This window comes from Crinia signifera, chromosome 3, assembly GCF_055691185.1.
Source record: "Crinia signifera chromosome 3, ASM5569118v1, whole genome shotgun sequence".
In the NCBI taxonomy this organism is placed as follows: domain Eukaryota; kingdom Metazoa; phylum Chordata; class Amphibia; order Anura; family Myobatrachidae; genus Crinia; species Crinia signifera.
The window spans coordinates 174,710,152-174,733,957 of NC_139219.1; the positions used below are offsets into that span (position 1 = coordinate 174,710,152).

Sequence of the window (23,806 nt, forward strand, 5' to 3'; positions counted from 1 at the left end):
TCCTCCTTTTCCATCTCCCCAGCCTGCAGCCGCCACTGTCTTTTTAAAACTATGCAGTGACAGCGCACCACCCCTCAGGTCTTTTCACAGACACTGCTGTACCTGGGATGCATTATTTGCCTTAACGCTTCTTCCAAGACAACTTCCAGACTCCTGGGAAACTTAGCCAATGGGAGTTTAGGGGGAATGGCTTCAAAGGAGAGTAACACCTAGTGCTGCATCTCACCAGTATTAGACATAGCACAGTAGCCATGTAACCTGTAGCCAGTATATGTCACATATATCTCTGCATGTATGTTTATATTTGCTAACCGGTTCCTACTCCCAAGGGCTGCAACTTCCACTGTATTTAACATCTGTTTCTAGGGCAATAGGGTAAAAGTATCAATTGTTTTGGATAGTAAAAGCTGGCGTTAAGGATTCAGTTTAACTACAACCCATGCTGCTATGCTTTAGTTTATGGATGCCATGTCTTAGGTAAGTCATGAAATATAGCAGAGTAACTGTTGAACTATAATATATTATAATATTTGGTAGAAATGCATATATATTTTGAGCTAAGTCACAATCCATCTTTTGGGATATAGGGTATAAAAAGCAGTTTAAAAAACATTAAGGTTAGAACTATCAACTAGACTTTTCTAAAATTATGCAGAGCATCATTAAGCTTACTCTATGAAATCAATATGCCTGGAGAAATCCATTAATCCTTCATTTTCTCTTTTAAAAGCAAACATATTAAATGTAAAACTATAAATATGAGTGCAGTTCAACATACATTTTAAATTAGGAATACCCTCCCAGGGATATATACTTATTTTCAATGCTTGATATTTAGATTAGACAAATTACAAGAAACAAGTTTGCTAAGCAATATGGGAAATTAAAAATTGACATTATTATTATTCATTTTGTACTTAGAGAGAGAAACTGCATTACTTTTTTACTCCAACAACTACTTTTATTGCTAAACACAAATAAAGAGACTATTTGCTCTTTTGTTTTGAATAATTTTTGAGCAGTAATAGCCCAGGAAGTCATATCAAAAACTCTGTTGTTGTTGATATTGTTGGCCGTACCTTTTTTATATTCTTGAGCATTGTAATGTCCATTAATAAGAAAAGGAGACAATAACTAAAATTAAACTAATATCTCACACAGAGCAGGCTCTTAGCCAAAATCTGACATTTGTGTCATGTATAATCATACATGTTATTGAGACCAACAAGAATATATGACAGAAAAGCAATAAAAAACACTTGGGCCAAATGTAATAGGGTGAGAGTTTCAGAAAGTGAGAGATTTTGGGAGAGTTTTCCCATTTTGGCAATCATTGACAATGCAAAACCAGGATGATTTTGCCATGTAATTTATTGCTGCTTTTTAAAAAAAATGGGAAAACTCTCCCACAATCTCTTGCTTTCTGAAACTCTCACCCTATTACATTTGTCCATTGGTATCTCTCCTATAGAGCTTGATTCAGCCCCAAATGTAAATGCACATGTGAGCCCTGAAACTGTGCTTACAGAAGATTGCAGTTTCAGAGCTGGCCAAAGGTGGCGGTGTGGCGATGAAACTGTGCTGGGGTGTGGTAAATGACCATTTTGTGGGAGTGATATGGACAATACAGACATGTCTGGATTGTTTGGAAGTAGGGCCTCAGCAACTGCGTGAGATCACAGGAAGTTGCTGCAACCTTAAACATGGCAGGCCTGCATCTGACTTCGCATCTAGACCATCACATGATGTGGAGGGACCCGGCAAGTGGGTTGGCATTTTCACTGTCATAGGCAGCCACCCACAGCCAGAGCGGACTCTGAATCAGACTCATAGTTTGGAATAGACTAATATTTAAGTTTTTTACTTCAAAGTTAGGTGTACTGTTTGACAGAAGCCTTACATTGGTATAATCTCAAAATGCTACCTCTGCACTTATGGTGGCATGCACTTGAGGTTATTAAAACCTAAATGAAACTGGAGGATAATCTGCAACTATGAGTTTTCTAGAATGTAAAATTAATGCATCACAGCACACAAGTAATGGCATAGCAGGATAATGTCATAGCAGGGTGAATGTGATCACAAACAAATGCTAAGCCATACACTACAATAGGAGCCAATGGGCCCATTGTGTTCATCCGGAGCTGGCAGCGGTGCAGTCACATGTGTCATGCCTTGATGCATATGTATCCTGATTCTGCTAAAGCAAGCTGCTATATGGCTCAAAGCTGTAGCCGGACACATCTGTAATTTTAATTTTAATAATAGTATTGCCCCCAGTTCACATTAGTTCACAGTAACCCCATATGACTTAAAGTGCCCCCAGTTCATATTATGTCATATTACAGTGCATCCTGCTAATGTTATGCCACACTATAGTGCCTCCACATTGCAGTGCCAACATTCATATTACTGTAAGTAACATTATAATGTGCTCCATTTTGTTTTACCCACATCATAATTAGCAGGTCAAGGAGCATACATTGCCATTATTTATCAAACATTAGTGAAAAATCTATGTAAAACATGTAACTTTACATGAAATGTAGGCCTCCCAGATCTGGGAGTCAAAGCAGCTTTACTCCCTGTGCCTATAGTAGCTACAGCCTTGCTCACAAGCCAGTTTTGTCTTACAAAAAAGGGGGGGGGGGTATTAAGCAGCGCTGAATTAATGATGGTGAATCAATTCAGTTAAAAAAGAATACATTTATTGTAACACAAATGAATAAAATTATGATATACATTAAAAAAACAGTAAAAATTAATTGATCCAGATCTCACGTGGTAGGGAATGTCCACATTCAGATTGTGTACAACCTGTACTGTCCTCACCGACAATGATCCCTGTGAAGGGCAAGGTCCAAAAAGGGGATGGAGACCCTTATGGAGTGAGTGTGGTGGTTGAGGGAGTGGCTGATGTATGGAGCCCAACTGCTACCTCACCATCATTTGTATCCAATTGGAGGAAATGATCCAGTTTTTAGGGAGGTCCAGGACGGGAGGACTAAGTGTTTGGACAGGTACACCGGTGTGGTCCACTGAAACAACACGGATCTGGAACAGGAGTAGCACCACCAACGCGTTTCACTGGGCTGCCGCCAGCTTTATCAACACCTTGATAAAGCTGGCGGCAGCCCAGTGAAACGCGTTGGTGGTGCTATTCCTGTTCCAGATCCGTGTTGTTTCAGTGGATCACACCGGTGTACCTGTCCAAACACTTAGTCCTCCCGTCCTGGACCTCCATAAAAACTGGATCATTTCCTCCAATTGGATACAAATGATGGTGAGGTAGCAGTTGGGCTCCATACATCAGCCACTCCCTCAACCACCACACTCACTCCATAAGGGTCTCCATCCCCTTTTTGGACCTTGCCCTTCACAGGGATCATTGTCGGTGAGGACAGTACAGGTTGTACACAATCTGAATGTGGACATTCCCTACCACGTGAGATCTGGATCAATTAATTTTTACTGTTTTTTAATGTATATCATAATTGTATTCATTTGTGTTACAATAAATGTATTCTTTTTTAACTGAATTGATTCACCATCATTAATTCAGCGCTGCTTAATACCCCCCCTTTTTTTCTGATTACCTTGGGGACCGACCCACCCCACCTAAGCAGCTGCTATAAGGAAACAAAACATATTAAAGCGCTCTTTAGTCAGAGGCATTTTTTGTCTCTGACTCTTTGCATTCTTCAGTTTTGTCCTAGGGCTGCAAATTTAAATGTTTTAATTACTTTATAAAAAAAAAATCTTACTTTTATTTTCTAGATACACCCATATTCGCAGAATAATATTGTTAATGTGCATGTGTTATAATATAAAATTGTTGGAATATAGTTGTAACACTAATAAATACAATCATACAGTATCACCTGGAAAGGTAAATAAGCGACTAGCTAGCTATTTAGTGATGATCATCATCATTATTGTGTATTGCCCTCCAGTATCCATAAGATACACCTCCCCGAACAGTGTTATCTAAGAATTTGTCCATTTTCAGATGTGTTGGAACATGCCCTTACAGCACTCTTGCCTCTCGTCTGCCTATTGTCCCTTCACCTCTAAAATATAAGGGGTCCAAGACTATGATATGTAATCTATCTATCTATATATAAATATATATATATATATATATATAAAAATAGACAGATAGATCTATCTATATATATATGTATAGATAGATATATATCTATATATCTATCTATATCTATCTATCTATCTACAGTATCTATCTATCTATCTAGATATATAGATAGATATCACTATACATTATATATATATACACAACCCAATAATGGTGCGGCACCTAAATTATATAGATATACCTATAACCGAATTATTGATACAAAATAACCCATATTATTAGATGTACAGTTCTCAGTCCTATGAAGCAGAAATAATGTAGTTCTTCCAGAGGAAAGTGTTTATTTCATCTTTCAACCAGTAGATAAAGACAATGCAGTAGTACAGAAAGTCCCAACGTGTTTCGTCTAATAAGACTTCATCAGGGGAATAATACAAACTGTATCTTTCTAATAAATGACTTAATGGAAGTTTCAATGTCCAGGTCAGGTATCTCATATATGCCAATATGCTACCATTTTTAGGTATAACTGTGTTCTGAAATAATAGGTGCAATAAAGCCCCAACAATGGGATAATTCCAAATGAGATACAATGATCTCTATTGTGCCAATAAACTGAGATTATATCCCTTCTTTGGTCTGGTATTAAATTACTGTGTCAATGAAGTCTAATAGTCCAAATAACAGTCAGCTGGAATGATCCTCCCAAATGGAGCTCTGTCTCCTATCAAGGTTGTAATCAGCTATATACACCCATCCCCTCCTGAGGGCACCAGAGCCAGTTTGTTCTCAGCATCCACAGTAAGTCCTGAGTGTCAGGCCTTCCTGTATCTATATATATATATATGCCTTACTAATATACGGAAGCACGGTGCCTTCCTAATATACCATAGATATTCTGACCTTGATCTCCGTAGACATAAATGACCGCAGGGGGCACTCGCCAGGTTAGAACGCATAGCGGGAGTGTGCCTGATGTGTACACTGAATGCGGAAGCTCTGCTGGTGAAGTTTGTCATCAGGGGATCATGTGATCACTTCTTCAGACCTCACTCTATTTAAGGTATGATTAACACACATTAATGTTTTTAGTATCTTTGCACAGAGCACTTGCACTTTTTGTCATGCACCTTTTGCCATAAGTCCTGATGAAAAGAGAGCAGAGTTTTGAAACGGGTACGTCAACTTAATTGATGGCAACATATGTCATTCACCTATAAAATATATTAATAAAGCCCGGTGGGTGCTGCCTGTGGTCCTTTATGTCTATGGAGATCAAGGTCAGAATATCTAAAATATAAATATATATGTATATATATATATATATATATATATATATATATATATATATATATATATATTTCCCTTTGGGTGTTGTGCATTGTCAGTGACCCTACAGAAGCCAAAAAAGAATTGGATTTAATGACAAATAAATTCAAAGATAGGGGGTACAACCAGGTCAATCTACAGAAACAATGTCAGAAAGCTCTTTTAAAGACCAGAGCAGAGCTGCTCTGTCCTAAACATCCATCTAAATAACAGTCCAATAAATTGATTTGGGTGAACCTATTTACTAATGAATCATCAAATAGGATTAAAAAGGTAAAAAAAAACATTGGCCAATTGTCAGGACAGACCGTGACCTCAATCTTAGAGACACGACTCTTATGCCAGCATACGGAAGGGGGAAAAATGTAAACAATTACGTTGTTAAAAGAGACATTACTCAACTAGGTAAAACAGTCCCTTCTACCATCCTGGGCAAAGCCAAAAATGGTTGCTTGCTTCAGATGCCCAAATTGCACTACGTGTAAGTTTATGCAAGTGGACACATCCATACCACACCCACATTCAGGTATAAGATTCCCCATTAGGCATCATTTAACATGTACATCTAAATATGTAGTATATGCCATCTTCTGCCCTTGCTCACTGGTATACGTGGGTAAAACTGAAGGACAGTTCAAGAAGCGGATGGCCAATCATCGCTCGGCTATACGGGCAGTAATTAAAAAGGGTAATAATGATCAACCATTAGCCCATCAATTTGCCCTTTCCAGACATCCTTTGGCATCAGTAAAATACACAATTCTCGACCATGTCCCTCCTCTGTCCTGAGGAGGTGACCGTGGCAAGAAATTGCTACAATTAGAAACAAGGTGGATTTTTAAACTCTACACCTTGGCACCCAGGGGTCTGAATGAGCAATTGTGGCTCCATTGCATCTTGTGAATATCACAGGTTAATAAATGCATAAAATTATTTTTTATTTAAGAGATAAAAGGCACCAATGTACGGAGATTGTATGTGCTCTCTAGATTTTGCAAAAGTCGATCTAGTCCCCTCAACGTATTTTACGAGTGTTTATCAAAGAAGGGAGATATCCCAGACAGTTTAAGTATGAATCTAATGATTAAATAATACAAAATATTTTTTAGTAGCTGTGTATTGGCAACATCATATCGTTGCTTAGTTATATTATTTGTTTACATTATTTATTCATTGATTATTTTAATATGCTTAGCACTCTTCACTTTTAGAATGTATCCCAATGATTAATTGATAGCACAGTGTGTTTTTTTGGCATTTTATGATTTTATAGTATCACTAATCTCGCAGTGGCAGTGGGCTTATTTTTAGCACTAGAGTACCTTAAACACATTCATCCCCCCTTTTTTTCTTGATGTAACTTTATTTATACATACACGTGTTTTTCCAGTTGATATGTTGTCTGGACAACGAGTTCCCTGACAGTGACATCATCTAAGTACGCCCGGTGAGGGCATACGGTTATGGCCGCTGTCCCCGCACAGATCAGTGATCTAGCTCTACTTATAGAGGTGAGTGTTCATGATTTTGTCATGTAAGCTGTTTTGAGAAAAGCCACATTAAAGGCTGAAACGTCAACCTAGTTATGAAGGCTACGTGTTGAATTTCTTTCCTGTAAGTCCTGAGTGCCGTGACACACTGACTTGTCACTGACAGTAGGCAGCTTAATATGATTGGAAGCTGCTCTCCATTTATTCATTCAGTGAGCGTACACCGACCCTGCCCTCTGACAAAGTGTTCCATGAAACGCTTTAGGGTATGGCTTCAGTGACGCTCACTGCTACTAGTCCAGGTCTTCTCCTGCTGCCTTTGTTCCTGTGTGGGTCACGGCGCACTGCACGCCTTGTGGTGTCAGCGTGGGTCGTTTGTGTCTTCAACTGCCCCGGATGATGTGCCTGGTAAAATATACATATATCTTGTGGTATCCAGCCCACAGTGAGGAATTGTTTGGTATGAGCAACCTTTGGCTTGTTTTAAAAGTGTCCTGTTACTTTTATTAAATCATCAGTTATGCACCATGAAGCGGCCCTTTCTCTTTCTATTTTGAAACAGACATCCCTTTCTTCTGTGAATCCCAGGCGCTATTGGGAGGGAGCTGCAGCCTGTATTATTGGGGACATTTGGTGAAATAGTTCTGCCCAATTGTGGCTTTCTTTATGCTGTACTGAGTCTATGTTTATGTGCAGCATACCTATACTATTGCCATACTGTACTGTACTGTATTTACTGCTCCACTCATCCTTTTAGAAAATAAAATCATCTAGCAATCAAATCTCATTTGAGATCCTACCAAATCCTAAATATTTTATATGTAATACTGGTACTTATGTATTATCTGGGCTCCCATGTTAAATGCACCCCATTTTTTCATACCCCTACTATCCAACTACGCATGGAGTTGATTTTATATACAGATGGGTCAGGTCCCATCCTTGCTGGCGGGTCGCCAGAACGTCCGCGCTGGCGACCCGCCAGCAGCCACGCCAGCGAATACACTGAGACGCGCGTGCGTCTCACGCGCACGCGCGTCTCAGTCTCCGTCGCTGGCGCGACGGAAGCCCTGTCCGTCTCCGCCTCAGGGAGACGGACAGGGTTAGGGGGGGTTAGGGGGGGGTGCGGGCAGGCGGCGGGGACCCCGGGTTACCGCCGGCAAGCCGTCGGGGACCCGGGGGAATGGATGGAAGCGCCGTCGGAAGGGGACGCGCGCGCCTCTCGTGCGCGCGCGTCCCCTTCTCACCATCGCCATGGCGCTGGCGGGGGATGGCGGCTGGCGACGCCAGCGCCATCCCCTGCCAAGATGGGACAAGACCCATCTGTAGTGTGGCGAGCGCAACGGTCTCATAAGAAAAACGCGGTCTCATAAGAAAAACGGGAGCCCAGATATTACATAAGTACCTTAATACTTTTATTTGTAGCATTCAATCAATAGAGTATTTTCATATCATTTTTACAAAAAACCTGAATAAAACTGAAATTCTACTCCTTACCTTGCAAAAATATAAACTTGTATTTTTTTCTATGCTCTTCTTTAGAACACTTATTTTGTGATACTTATCATGTATTACCTCTGCCTCTGCCATGCTTTTAAGATTTTCTTTTATTAGTAATAAGGACAGTAAATAATGCCTATACTCATTATGCAAATATTTTACATATTTGTAAACTGCCATAACAATGTCAATAGATATTCTGCTGTGTGAACAAAATAATTTCAACCATTTCTCAACAGTGCTATTTTGAAGACTTTTAATCAATTTTCTCATCTAATTTGAACAGTGTAATTTATCTAATTCCAATTTTTAAAATAGTTAAAAAATTTAATATACACTATTATTAAAGCAACAAACAATAACCCATAAAATATAATCAAATAAAGAATTTATGGACAACTAAAATTAATGTTTAATAAAACCAATAAACTACTTTCCCTACAGTCATGTTTGTAAGACTAGTAAGATATTTTCTATGCTGTCTTCTAAAAAAAACCACAAGTTTTCACAATTTTAATTAGTCTCAATCAAGTTATGTTCTTGCAATTTACCATTTTTACACCTATGATCTTATTTTTTTTATCAGTATAATAAAATTTATATAGTAATTTTAAGTGAACCAAAAATATTGTTAGCTATTTATTATGAGAAAACTAGGTATTTGTTTACTAGCAGGGCGCCCACTAAGCAAATAGCTTAGTGTGCTATTCTGCGTAGGAAAATCGCATCGCATCACATTGCGTACCGTCTATAGAGCTGTGCGATGCGTATGATGCTATGCGATGTCCATGTTAACTGCACAGGAGTGTTTATACAATGAAATATCGCATAGGATCGCATGGCACCAAATGCGATGTGATATTTCATTGTACAAGCACCCATGCCATGGGTGCTTACAATGAGATGTGATGGGTGCTTACAATGAGATCTTATGCTATGTGATGTGATGTGTGCATACTGTAGTATGGGATGTGATGGGTGCTTACAATTGTGGGGCCGCGGAATACATGTAAAATAATCCGCATCCACTCACCACGCTTCGGGCTCGGTGGCTCACTGCGCTTGCCACACTATGTAAAATCAACTAAACCTGGACGTGGATAGTGGGGGTATGATAAGGTCAGAGGATGCGTTCTGCCACCCCTCGCCACGCTTCGGGGTGGCGTGGATACTAAGGTTGATGCTAAACAATGGCGTAGGTGCAGGTGCTTACAATTGTAAGCACCCATCACATACAGATGGAGTGGGAGTCATCTTTGCAGGGGATGGCGAAAGAGTCGCCATCTGCCATCCCCCGCCAGCTGCCATTAGGGGACGCGCACGCACAAGATGCGCGCGCGTCCCCTTACAACAGGGCTCCCCCCCGGGTCCCCGCAGCCTCACCGACGGTCCCCCCGGGTCCTTGCCACCTTGCCGCACCCCCCTTAACCCTGTCCGTCTCCCTGAAGTGGAGACAGACAGGGTTCCCGTCCGCCCGCCGACAGGAAACTGGGACGCACGTGTGTGTGAGACGCATGCGCATCCCAGTCTCTATCGCCAGCGCTCGCCAGTGCAAGGGATCTGGTGAGCACTGGCCAAAAATGTCTCCCACTCCATCTGTACTATGCACACATCACATCACATAGCATCACATCTCATTGTAAGCAGCCATCACATCTCATTGTAAGCACCCATCACATTTCATGGCATGGATGCTTGTACAATGAAATATCGTATCGCACACATCACACAGTTAAAACGTACCATGCGATGCGATGAGATGCGATTTCACTACGTTTGCGTACGTAAGAAATCTGGACGCCCTGCTAGGAAACAAGTACCGAAAACTAGTGCAGTAAAAAAAATTCTTAAATTGAATAAGTAAGCTCATCTAGGTATTAAAGAATAAAGAAAAAGCATAAAAGCCTCTACCATTTTGGCACAATATTGATGTGAGATCTTAAAAAAATCACCATATGCATATAAATAAAAACACCCCTTGAGGTTATCAATGTCTTTTTCTTTTCATCTAGGTATTCATCAATAAACAATAAGACAAATGCATAAAGACCAAACTTACATGGTCCATAAGTTCACGAACCATCCCATTCCATTGTTGAGTGGCATCCTCCTTGACTCCATATTTTCCATCCTCCACTAATCTAACTTCATATTTGAATCCAAGAATTTCAGACAATTTCTGAAGCAAGTCAATACAATATCCTTCAAATCGCTCCTTTCCATAAAGGGGCTTATCAGATTTCTTGAACATCACATACGGTTCCTCCTGTTGAAAAAATTAAATTAGTGAGGGCTTTTAAAAACAACAAACACATCTTCAATGACACATTTTAACACTTAGGCCTTTATTCAGATGTAACGTGTGCAGAGAGAGTTAGATTTGTGTGAGTTATTTATTTCTGTGCAGGGTAAATACTGGCTGCATTATTTTGACACTGCAATTTATATTTCAGTTTCAACACACCCCACCCAAATTTAACTCTCTCTGCACATGTTACATCTGCACTACCTGCAGTGCACATGGTTTTGCACATTTTCCAAACAAATTTGTACTGCGATCAGATCTGAATAAGGGCCTTATAGTGGTACAGATGAATCATGCCTTGTCTTTGCTGGCGATCCGCCAGCAACACGGCGCCGCTATCTGACTGTGACGCGCGTGCGTCCCCCACGCACGCGCGTCACAGTATCTGGGCGACGGGGCGGCGAGGCGGACGCATTACTGTCCGCCTCCCGCTCGAGGGGCAGGGGGGGACCCGAGGAGGCTATGGGGGTGCGGTCGCCCGGTGTGGCAGCACCGTCAGAAGGGAGGCGGTGGGATCGCCATCCCCTGCCCCGCCGCCATCTGTATGCCGGAAGGGGACGCGCACGCACGAGGTGCGCGCGCGTCCCCTTCCGGCATACAGATGGCGGCGGGGCAGGGGATGGCGATGGCGACGCCATCGCCATCTCCTGCAAAGATGAATCCCGCTACATCTGTATTTCAATAGTTATGAATCAAAAGAGTTTGTGATTGCAAGCTCAGTTGTATTAATTCATGCATCTTTCTCAGAAGTGAAAGAAGAAACTGGAATAATGAAATGTGATTTAACCTATTTGTATTTTACAATTTATAAAAATGGTCTTTTATTATTTTTTCAATACTTCTCCTGCACCTGTGGTTTCAATTTTGTAATGCATTCTCTCTCGCTCTAGTGCTGTCCTTATATAAGAGCATAAGTTTCCATGACAAAAAGCATATTTTATGTTGAGTTGTGGCTTCTCTGGTCTCATAAAAGGATAAAAAATAGACATTCTTAGAACTTGCTACAATTAACTAAACTATTACGTTATTCAATGTATACTGTATAAATATACCTATCATCTATGTCAGTGGTTCTCAATCTCGGTCCTCAAATAGCCCCAACAGTGCATGTTTTCCATGTCTTCACAGAATCCCAAGTAAAATAATTAGCTTTAATAAATAATCTTTTAAAATGTGTGAGTGAGTAATGATTGCACCTGTGCACCTGCTGGGTGATCTAGAAAACATGAACTGTTGGGGTTACTTGAGAACCGAGGTTGAGAACCACTGATCTATGTTACAAATTCCAAACTTTAGCACTAATTCAGACCTGATCGCTAGGCTGCTTATATTTGCGAGCAGGTAAACTCCACCTGGTGAATGCACGCCCCCTCACCAGCCGGATCCACTAGCTACACTGCAAGTGGATGGGCCCACACAAAGGAAAAATTATTTGATGGTTGCTCACCATCAAATGACTTTTCCTCTGTTCACAGCAGAAAACTAGCCCAGGACTTACTTTTCTGTTAGATGCTGATGTCCAGTTTGGTGGTGGGCACTATGATGTCCCCCACCATTGGAGACAGGGGGGAATTTGCTGCTGCCCAAGCAGGTCTGAATCGGGACCATGGTTTCTTAATTCAAAAATAATCCAGTTCTCTTTATTGGTGTGTTTGTGTCTTGCTTGCCTACCTGACCCTCTCCATGAGGGAGAAAATGCTCTGTTCCTGGACTTCCTTAGTAATGTATGATTGCCATCACCTGCGGTGAAACACCTTTCTTATCAATTACCTAGCTCCCCACAGGTGATGGCAATCATACATCACCAGGGAAGTCCAGGAACAGAGCATTTTCTCCCTCATGGAGAGGGTCAGGTAGGCAAGTATGGTTTGTGTGTGTTTATGAACCAAATTTACATTTGAGAAAGAAAATAGTAACATAATATCTTATAGTGTAAAATGATATAACAAAATAAATAATAAAAAGACTTTCATATGGAAGCACTGGTTATTGTATACAGTAATAATCAATCAGAATCTAGATTTTCCCAGGTACCATACTCATCCCAAAACAATGGTGCAGCTGAAATGTTTAAAGGTACATGAAAGTGAGCATGGCACAGTGTAAATCTCTTGTACAGTTGCTGAAAATAATATAAGAAATTCAAGTTATAGTTACGTTTTGCAAAAATGTAAATCTTACCAATATTGTAGTAACTATTAAAGACCTGTTAGATAGAGAATCTGTTATATTTGCAGGTTTTTCTTTCTGATTTTCTGTCATGTTTAAGCCACTAGCTGGGTCCCAAGTTCCGATCTGTAATTAAAAATGATTATATTAAGATAACAGCTGGTTTTAGAAAATGTTTCACAATATAAGGCTGCATAAATTAATTGAAAGAGTAATTATGAACTAAATGTGCAGCCTGAGTGCCTTACATTTTCACTGTAACATCCCAAATGTCTTGTTGCAGACCATGTGCCAAGTCCTACTAAACTGTAGATTGATGAGTGTGGTGAGATAATGAGCAACTTCATTTTCACAGTGTAATGGGTGGAGTAGCTGACTTTTACACTTTTGTACAGGATGATGGATGAGTCTACACTACAGAAAGAAAGATATGCACCTTACTACATCAAGCTGTAGTGAGTTTGTAGAATAAGACAGATAACAGAGGTGGATGTTTATGGAAATACAATTCTTATCAACAGTTAAACATAGGGAGCTCTTAGTGGTGGTGTTTCAACTGCGCATGATATGCACTGTAAAGTCCTCACTTCTAATTATCCTCTCTGAATGGAGAGATAGACCATTGCCATGTAGGCACACACATACTGTATGTATGTATGTATGTATGTATGTATGTATGTATGTATGTATGTATGTATGTTCTGACCCATACAATTAAGTTAAAAAGTAATTGCAGAACTATTAATCCAGTAACATTTTCAGTATTACTGGATACCATTTTACATAAGGTATCTATGCAGGTCTCAAATAAATAAGTTGTGTCAAAATATTTGTGTCACTAATAAGTGTAATGAGATATCAACTACAACCATTTAATAGTTTCAGCCCCAAGCCCTAATTAATAGTCCTCACTAATTAAAAAGTCCTCACTTCTAATTATCCTCTCTGAATGGAGAGATAGACCATTGCCATGTAGGCACACACATACTGTATGTATGTATGTATGTATGTATGTATGTATGTATGTATGTATGTATGTATGTATGTTCTGACCCATACAATTAAGTTAAAAAGTAATTGCAGAACTATTAATCCAGTAACATTTTCAGTATTACTGGATACCATTTTACATAAGGTATCTATGCAGGTCTCAAATAAATAAGTTGTGTCAAAATATTTGTGTCACTAATAAGTGTAATGAGATATCAACTACAACCATTTAATAGTTTCAGCCCCAAGCCCTAATTAATAAATTTTAGATAATTATTTAGTTATTTTGTGATATGTTGCAGGGTCTAATGATAGAGTTAAGGGGGAAATCTATTTGCCATGGTAATTTAATGCTTATTATTTGATTCTCTGGGGCTATTCAATTAGCCCCAGTCAGTCTTAATCAGAGAATTTGTTTTACAATCACAGAAGTAAAAAAAAAAATCCCCAATAACCAGTGGGTTACTTGGAACCACTACCCTCTTAACACAAGAATCTGTGAACTTTTCATCGATGTTGTATGTTGATACATATTAACAATGATAATTGCAATGATAATTTAATAGGCATTAATAAGGCTGTTGGGGAAAAAGGAAGTGCAATTGAATAGCCATCAAAACCCAATGCTACCTCCCTTTTCCACACACAGTAATCTATAGTGGGTATTTGAATTCCCCCATTAGTCTGCTAGTTTGTTTTTTCATTAGTTTGTTAGTTACAGAATTAATGAAAAGATTAACCTAAGCAATAACATAAACAATTTTATCATTAACAAGTAGGAAAGTTAAAAAAAACAATAGTGGTGATAATTTTATTAAATATGATATTCACTCTGCTTAAAAAATATCTTATTCACATTTTTTTTCACATTTTAATAATTTTCCTCTAAATATCTAGTCTACCGAATTGGTATGTAAAACAAGTGCTGCCACAATCTGTCACATATCTTCTGAAAGTTGTTATGCCTGTGTGTTATGTCCAACAATCTAGAAAGATCATTAAATATTTGAATTATTTATTTATTACTTATTAACAGTTTCTTATATAGCACACACATTTTGCAGCGCTTTACAGAGAATATTTGAACATTCACATCAGTCCATTCCCCAGTGGAGCTTACAATCTATATTCCCTGCGACATGTACATGCACACACAGACAGACATTCTAGGGTTTATTTTGTAGGGAGCCAAGTAACCTACCAGTATATTTTTGGAATTGTGGGCGGAAAATGTAGTACCCTGAGGAAATCACTCAACTACAGGGAGAATATACAAACTCCTCACAGCCATGGTGGGAATCAAACCCATGACCTCAATGCTGTGAGACAGTAATGCTAACCATTACACCTTCCGTACTGCCCCAGTGAAATTACCAAACTCTGTGAGACACATCTTCTAACACCTCGCCTAACTATTGTAAACATTGTGTCAGGCAAACCAGACAATTCAAAAGAAACCCATAAAAGATATAACCCATTTATATATAAGGCCTTGTAATGGAATTGAATAAAATCACTTTCATTTGCTTGCAATTTATAAAAGAGGGTTTGACATTGACAACGTGGAAATAGTTTGGCCAACACAGTAAATCACTGTATAATGGTTACATTATGTACATGATATTTAGCAGAAAAAGTTATTTCTCTAGCAGCATGTCTAATTGGCAGATTAACCTTGACACCAACTTTGTTTCAACCAATTTGTTTACGACATGTATTTTAATTTCAAAGCAATCCAAAAAACTGGATAGATTTAGCTCTGTAGTTTCAATCGAGAAACAGCTAATTCCCTTGGGGCTTAGTACACTTTAAATTCAAGAAAATCCCAGTTATAATTATAATACTGAAAGAAGCATGTTTTTGGAAACCTAATATAAACATTAAACATTAATCATATAATAGTAAATGATAGAGGCAAATGCACATTACTATGCAAAAATGTTAATTTCAAGTGAAATACATTGTTAATTATGACTGATTTTATTTTTATTTATTAAACCAAATAAAAATACTCTACAAATTAAAAATATATACAGTACTTATTTATTACTATTGCTGAGTTTTGAAAAAGACAAGAGAAAGAGTTGGTGGTGGATGCACTCCTTATAGACAATGGAAAATTAGGTACTCTTTACCTAGAAGGGCGCCCGTCGTGGTGATCGCGGGTATATTTATGTCTGGCCGCGACGCGACTGACGCAATGCCCGCGATTTCCCATTGAAACCCATGTTAAACATGGAAATCGCGTCGGTCGCGTCGCGGCCGTCCATAAATGTACCCGCGATGCCCGCGACGCGATGCACCCGATTTCCCATAGGAATCAATGTTAAATGGCCCGACCGACGCGATTTTACTGTTAAATGCCTCAATGGACCCGATTTGGCCATAGGAATCAATGTTAAATGGGCTACAGAGCCAAAATAGGCACAATTAACCCTTAAATGTCCCCCCAAATTGTTAACGCCACCCCACGATCCACGCCAACCCGAAGCGTGGCGAGCGCAGCGAGCCCGCGAGGGGCGGCGGTACGCGTCCTCCGACCTTTTCATGCCCTACTATCCACGTCGGAGTTGAGAATAGAATAGTGTGGCGAGCGCAGCGAGCCACCGAGCCCGAAGCATGGCGAGCGGACGCGGATACCTTCACAGTTATACGCGTCCCCTCGCGGGCTTCACAGGTGTCCGTGGCGACGCGGACACCTGTGAAGCCCGCGAGGGGACGCGTTTACCTGTGAAGGTATCCGCGTCCCCTCGCGGGGCTCGCTGCGCTCGCCACGCTTCGGGCTCGGTGGCTCGCTGCGCTCGCCACACTATTCTATTCTCAACTCCACGCCGACGTGGATAGTAGGGCATGAAAAGGTCGGAGGACGCGTACCGCCGCCCCTCGCGGGCTCGCTGCGCTCGCCACACTTCGGGTTGGCGTGGATCGTGGGGTGGCGTTAAAAATTTTGGGGGGACATTTAAGGGTTAATTGTGCCTATTTGGGCTCTGTAGCCCATTTAACATTGATTCCTATGGCCAAATCGCGGGCATTGAGGCATTTTACATGAAAATCGCGCTCAATCAGCCTTTTTAACATTGTTCCCTATGGGAAAATCGCGGTCATCGCGGGTAGCAGATTTTTATGTACCCACGATTTACCCACGATGCCCGCGATGACCGCGATTTTTACCCCCGACGCCCGCGATTCCAATCGCTGGCGCCCTTCTAGGTAAAGAGTACCGAAAATTATTATGCGGTAAATTCCTTTATTGACTTTTACTTAAAAGTAGTGGGAGCTCCTTTTATCTTTATTGAACATGAAGTTGGTAAGGAGACAGCCACTAGTAGCGAAATAAGGGGTTAAAAAAATTACACTGACATACACACATGTAGTGATGATAGAGAAAAGAAAATGTGGTTTAAAGATTTAAAATGTAGGTAGAGGTGACTGCGGATGATAGTGCTTGGGTGTATACGGGGGTAAATTCCCCACCAGGGTGTTTCAATTATTTTTATATTCAATAAATTGAAACTTAGTGTGTTTCCCCCAATTTACACTTTTTGGTAATTGCCTGGATTGGCTTCAATAGTCATAGGCAATCATCCGCATATAACTGATACTGAAATCCGAGTTTGCCAAGAGAGGAAGTATAGATTGAGAAAAGCAGAGGACCTAAGACTGAGCCTTGCGGAACTCCGACTGATAGAGGTAGTGAAGAGGAGGTAGAGTCAAACAAGCAAATACTGAAAGAGCGATCAGATAGGTAGGAAGAGAACCAGGAAAGGGCTGTATCATTAAGACCTTGGGAGTGTAGTTTTTAAGAGAAGAGTATGATCCACAGTGTCAAATGCAGCAGAAATATCTAGAAGAATAAGTAGTGAGTAATGGCCTTTAGACTTAGCAGATACCAGATCACTCACCACTTTAGTCAGTGCTGTCTCAGTGGAGTATTGAGAGCGAAAACCTAACTGAAGTGGGTCCAATAGGGTGTGAGAGTTAAGAAAGTGTGTGGGCAAGAGTAGACAAGTCTCTACAGTAGCTTGGAGAGACATGGGAGCTGAAAGATAGGACTGTAGTTAGAGAGAGATTTAGGGTCAGAATTGTGTTTTTTCAGAATGGGAGTAATCACTGCATGTTTGAGCAGAGAAGGAAAAGTACCAGTAGCAAGAGAGAGATTGCAGATTTTAGTTAAGGTTGGAATAAGCAAAGGAGATAGATTTGTAATAAATTCTGCAGGTATAGGAATAAGAGGAGAGGTAGAAGAGTAGGAGGATAAGAAGAGCGTGGATACTTCTTTTTCATTTGTGGGCTCAAATAAAGAGAAAGTGCCAGAGGGTTCAGCAGGGGAAAAAAAGTGGGTTAGAGTTTGAGTAGAGCATACCATTTCATCTCGGATGTTATCAATCTTGTCCTTAAAGTAAGAGGCAAGTTATTGTGCACTGATGGTAGCTGGTGGGGGAGGAGGTTGAGGGTACAGAATAGACCTACAGTAAATGTGTTAAAAAGTCGCCTAGGGTTGATGGCATGAGAAGAGAAGAGAGATTGGTAGTATGTTTATTTGGCAGTGTCCAAAGCATTGCAGTAGGAGTGGTAGCTAGTCTTATATGTGAGGAAATCAGTCATACTACGAGATTTACGCCATTGGTGTTCTACTTTACGTGACTAATTTTGTAGTTGTCTTGTTGTTTTGGAGTGCCATGGTTGGCATATAAGTCTACGTGGTTGTAATGGAAAGCTGGAGCCACTCCATCAAGGGCTGTTTCAAGAGTCTGGTAGAGGTGAGAAACTGCAGAGTCACGAGAGGTAAATGTAGAAATTAGTGAGAGCTGTTTTTGCAGGGAGGTGGAAAGTTGTGGACATTTAATACCTTTAGTATTTCTGGGGGTTAGATTAGGCTTGCATGATTTCATTGTCAGTGAGCTTGGGGTAATGGAGAAGAGCGAGAGGGTAATGAGATTGTGATCAGAGAGAGAGAATGGAGTGTTAGTAAAATAAGAGACTGAGCACAGCCTAGTGAAAACAAGGTCAAGGCAGTGGCCTTCCTCATGAGTCGGAACCACTGGGAGAGGCCAAAAGAGGAGGTTAGAGAGATGAGTTTGGAAGCATGCAAAGATGGTGGACTGTCAATAGCAATATTGAAGTCACCCAGAATGATAGTGGAGATGTCAGAGGATACATTCATTCTATCTGTTAAGCATCTTGAGTCCTACTGGAGAAAGAGCGCTATATAAATAAAATTATTATTATTATTATATCATGTGAACTTTGTAAAAACCATGACCACTGTATTAAGCAATGGCTTACCCCTCTTTGCACCAAGCAACAAACCATACAATGTGAAATTTCCACACATAAACAGATCAAGGGCCAGATGCACTAAGCTTCAAAAGTGATAAAATGGAGAGTGATAACTCAACCAATCAGTTCATACCTGTCATTGTTAAAACACAGCCTGTGACATTGAAGGTAGGAGTTGATTGGCTGGCTCTCCATTTTTTCACTTTTGAAGTGTAGTATATGTGGCCCACAGTTTTAAATTATTTATTTTATAAAAAATATAATATAAAATATAGTATACAGTTTATTGCAATAAAGGTTAGATTATTTCATTTAAATTGGCTTGTAGTACTTATATTTGTCTAACTCTGGGCTTCATTCGGATCAGGGTGCATATTGCAATATACCATCCGATGTACATGTGTAGTACAAGTCAGCAATGTTGGTTGCACTATTGCTTCCGACTCTTAGTAAATGTCTGATGCTGTTTGTGGATGAGGAAGGGGAGGCAACAGCCTCTATTTTCCAAAATGGAGGCGTGTCACTGCTATTGTTTTTGAGGGAAGGGGGCAGGATTTCCATCCAAAGATGGAGAGTTCCTGGCCTTTCCATGCGATGCTATGGCCAGATTGTGTGACCCTCAGCAGGCTGATGGTGTCACAGATGATGCAATACTGCATCTTAGCATGCAGCTCGGATCAGTAATGCATGCAGGTAGTGTGATACTCCCTGCTGCATTGCCACATTAGAACTATAACTGCTGTTACTGTATAAATCTGAATGTGTGTTATAAACACTTTATACAAAGTAACACTGACTAGATCAGAGTGGCTGGTAGAAAATATATAATAGACAACTACCTCAAACATATCACTGTGTTAATTTAATACTGCATGTCATAACATCCATTATTTACAAAAAAGTGACTACTGTATAGTAAATATGATTTACATCAATACTCTGAAGGTGTTACTAACATATGATTAGCTATTTGCTTTCTATTATTTTACATGCACGGTGATGAGTTCATATGTCAAATAATTTCTTGTGTTTTAGCCAGCTCATTGAATATGCATGTGTAAAAACAGAAGATCTGCTTTCAAACATATAATACATATGACAAATTGAGAAATGTAGGTCAACATAATGTGACTTATTTATGGTAATCAGAAGCACACCTAAATTACTGCTTGAAAGATGCTTATTATATTCTATACAATCAAATAATCTCTGTGCTCTCATAAGCATTCAGTGAGTTAGCTAAGGGACCCAAGATTTTTTTCCTAGTAAATACAGTACTGTAACTAATGATTACATCAAAGAACTCTTATGTAGCAAGATATTTGGCTCATTGACTATGTATATATATATATATATATATATATATATATATATATATATATATATATATATATATAGTTGTATTCATCAGGAAAACAGATTATTTTTTCTTTGTTTATTCATTTCTTAGTTCATTTATTCATTTATTCATTCAAATTTAACAATCACTAATACATTTCCAATGTTGGGTAATTTTTTTCCTTCTTTCTGCTGCTGATGTATTGAAACATTATTGATGTTCTTTTAAAGTGTGAAGCTAAATCCTTTGTATGGATAGTTTTTATTTTCCATTTAGATTGCAATGAAACAAAGGAGAAAAATCCCCATAGAAAATGTGATTGATCGATATTTTATTTTCGTAAGGGTTATAGAAATAGTTATAGGGGACATTTGTAAAATGAAACTGTATTAATATATAAAGGGCCCAATTCAGACCTGATTGCATGACTGCAAAATCGTAAGGCAAACGATTATTGATAAACTGCGCCTACGCAAGGTTTGCAGTATGTATGCACGAGGCCATCCTGCGATGAAATCTTGCACCTAATTCTATATGCACACCCTTTGTAAGGTGATTTACACGAAGTAGGCGTCTGGGGTGGAAACAAGTCATTTAGTGGGAGTGCTCATAAAAACAAAAATGATGATGTTTTGGAACAGATCCAGATCCAAAACACTGCCTGAGATACAGACCCAAAATGCGTTTCACGAAAAGTTCCTGGTGCACATCCCTAGTTTATGCAACATCAGACTGGCTGCTATATTAATAAGTGTTTTTGGACATTCTCCTTTGCATTCATTAAGGATACAATTTTAGCAGCAAGTTATTACCTGTATGTGAATCTTATATGTCTAAATATTCCTTTTAGCAACCATATTTGCAGATAAACCGTCTATACAAGTATCCCCTAGGTAACTAGAATGATGCAGAATGTTCCAGAGAAGGGCAAAGTCCAAACAGAAGTCCAAATAGAGATCCAGGGGAGTAACAAGAGTCTAGATACAAGCTTAAAGTGTTTCCATTGGCTATGGTCATGCAGCTTCTTCAGGAGGGTGCTGGATTACTAGATCCTGGAGAAAGGCATTTTCCCAACTATATATCATATACAGTTACATTATTTCCTGTGGTAAACTGTAGCACTTTATCTTCACCAGCCAATTAATTCTGTACTATGCCAGCATTTTTATATATATAAAATTGTATAATAACAGTGGCACTCGGAGACTTGATGAAAGCTAAAATAGTGGGATTAACTTTAATCCTTGTGCTGATAGATCAACGTTTCAGCGCTCGACTGTCCTGTCATCCGGATAAGTAGTGCCGATATTATTCTACAAGATTGCATCAAGGAGGCATCACACCCTCAGCACTGAGGGCACCGGAGCAAGCTAAGTGGGCATTTAAATCAAGTCCTTAGTGATGGGTCCTGCTGCTGTGTGTGTGTGTATATATATATATATATATATATATATATACACGCTAGGAAGAACAGGCGTCACTCCGGGATTTCAGTGAACATGTGTTGGTCCTGACGAAGGGAGAGATCCCGAAACGGCGTTGGCCGAAGGCATGCAGTAAAAAAAAAATTCACTACTTTCACTGAAATCCCGGAGTGACGCCTGTTCTTCCTAGCGCGCATATTGCATGTGAGATTCTCACCCAAGGAGGGCACCCGGGTCATCCACCATTGAAAGTGAGGAGTGCCAGACAGAACCTGGACCCACACATATATATATATATATATGTGTGTTTGTGTGTCCAAATAGTAAGATGTCACTCGGAGTATGAAACACAATAATACAGAGACTGTTTCAAGTAGCCAACGTTTCAGGGAGTTACCCCTTTATCAAAACCAGACCTTGTCTTGATAAAAAGGAGTAACTCCTTAAAAAGTTGGCTACTTGAAACAGTCTCTGTATTATGTTTCATACTCTAAATGACATCTTACTATTTGGACTTACATTAAATTATTTGGATGGGCACCAGAGGCAGCTGTATTACTAAAGTGGAGTGACGGACTCTCTGGATCTATATATATATATATATATCCCCCCCAAGGGTAGAAGTACATACTGTCTAAATTACACAAAGCAGAGTTTCAGCACATTTACATTCAGCTGAAAAAGGTCACTCAACAGGTCACCTACCATCCTGTTCCACAGATAGTAGGAGAGAGTAACAAACTAGCACACATCTTATTGGCCTCCCATCAAGGCTGATCTTTAATTGGATTATCACCATCAGTGGCAGAACTTGTGAGTGGAAAGCCCAGATGACAGAATGACAGGATGACAGAAAAAGGGTCATATGGGCAGTAGTTGGCCCATTAGACCTGTGGGGCCACGGTGCACTCCACCTGCTGCACCAATGTTAGTTCAGCCTCGGATTACCATGTTTAGAATGTAGACATAAATATTTTTGATGCAAGCTTGAATTATTTTGACATAATAAATTAACTAGGTTATTTCTCAATCCATTGACCAGTCCATCAACTCTATCAAATACAATATTTGATTGCTACTGAAAAGAGATATTGTCTGTGCATACAGTCTATGTCTGTTGAATGTGGCTGTATGTGGAAGCTGTCTGCAAGTGCCTACTGTTGCTGTTATATCTACATCAAAGTAAAAAAAATATTTTTGTTTTACTATTAATCTCATTAAGGACACAATCATTGTCAACCGTCTGTCTAAAGTTTAATTAGATACTCAGACTAGCAGATGTTTATTTATTTGGTGTTTTTGTATAAAGTAAAAATCCTGTAGTATTTGTAGCCTGAAAGAAACAATTGGTATTTATATCCATCAAAAGATCTATGGCAAAAATTATATCAGGAAATCCTTCAGCAGACCAAAGATAAATGTTAGTAAACCATAATGTGAGAAACAATTTGAGTAATTTGGTCAATGGTAAAATGTACATATAAATAACTAAAAATAAAACAAATGCAATTACTTAACAGTTATTGTACCAGGAATATTATTTTTGTAATTTGTCTTCTCTATTTCAACTCTTTAATGCACCCCTCTGTATATTAATTTGCAATTTATTGTGTTTTTTAATATCATAAATTCAATTTCATGTATCAAGTTGAGGCAAGCAGTACAACTTCAACATCAAAAGGAATTCTCATAAGATTATTCTTCAATATTTTGTTAATCTCTCAGTCCATAGGTTGAATATATAAAGTACCTTTTCGAGGCCTTCTTCCTTGAGACTGATCACATCTAAATCAAAGTCAGTCCGTAAGCCATTGGTTTTGTTGAAAGTTATCCTGCCTGTGAGGCCTTCCCAGTGAGCCTAAGGTAGAAAATAATCATTTGCATAAG

General features: G+C 39.4%; 1 protein-coding gene across 1 annotated transcript in view; it reads right to left on the bottom strand.

Annotated features, from left to right (window-relative positions):
• GRIK2 (glutamate ionotropic receptor kainate type subunit 2) overlaps nt 1-23,806 on the bottom strand; it is a 571,469-nt gene that overhangs the window by 180,912 nt on the left and 366,751 nt on the right. Inside the window, exons 9-11 of the mRNA XM_083176981.1 lie at nt 23,670-23,777; nt 12,899-13,012; nt 10,472-10,678 (exon numbers count right to left, since the gene is read on the bottom strand). Coding sequence (XP_083033107.1) covers nt 10,472-10,678; nt 12,899-13,012; nt 23,670-23,777 — 429 coding nt within the window. The remainder of the gene's footprint in view (nt 1-10,471; nt 10,679-12,898; nt 13,013-23,669; nt 23,778-23,806) is intronic.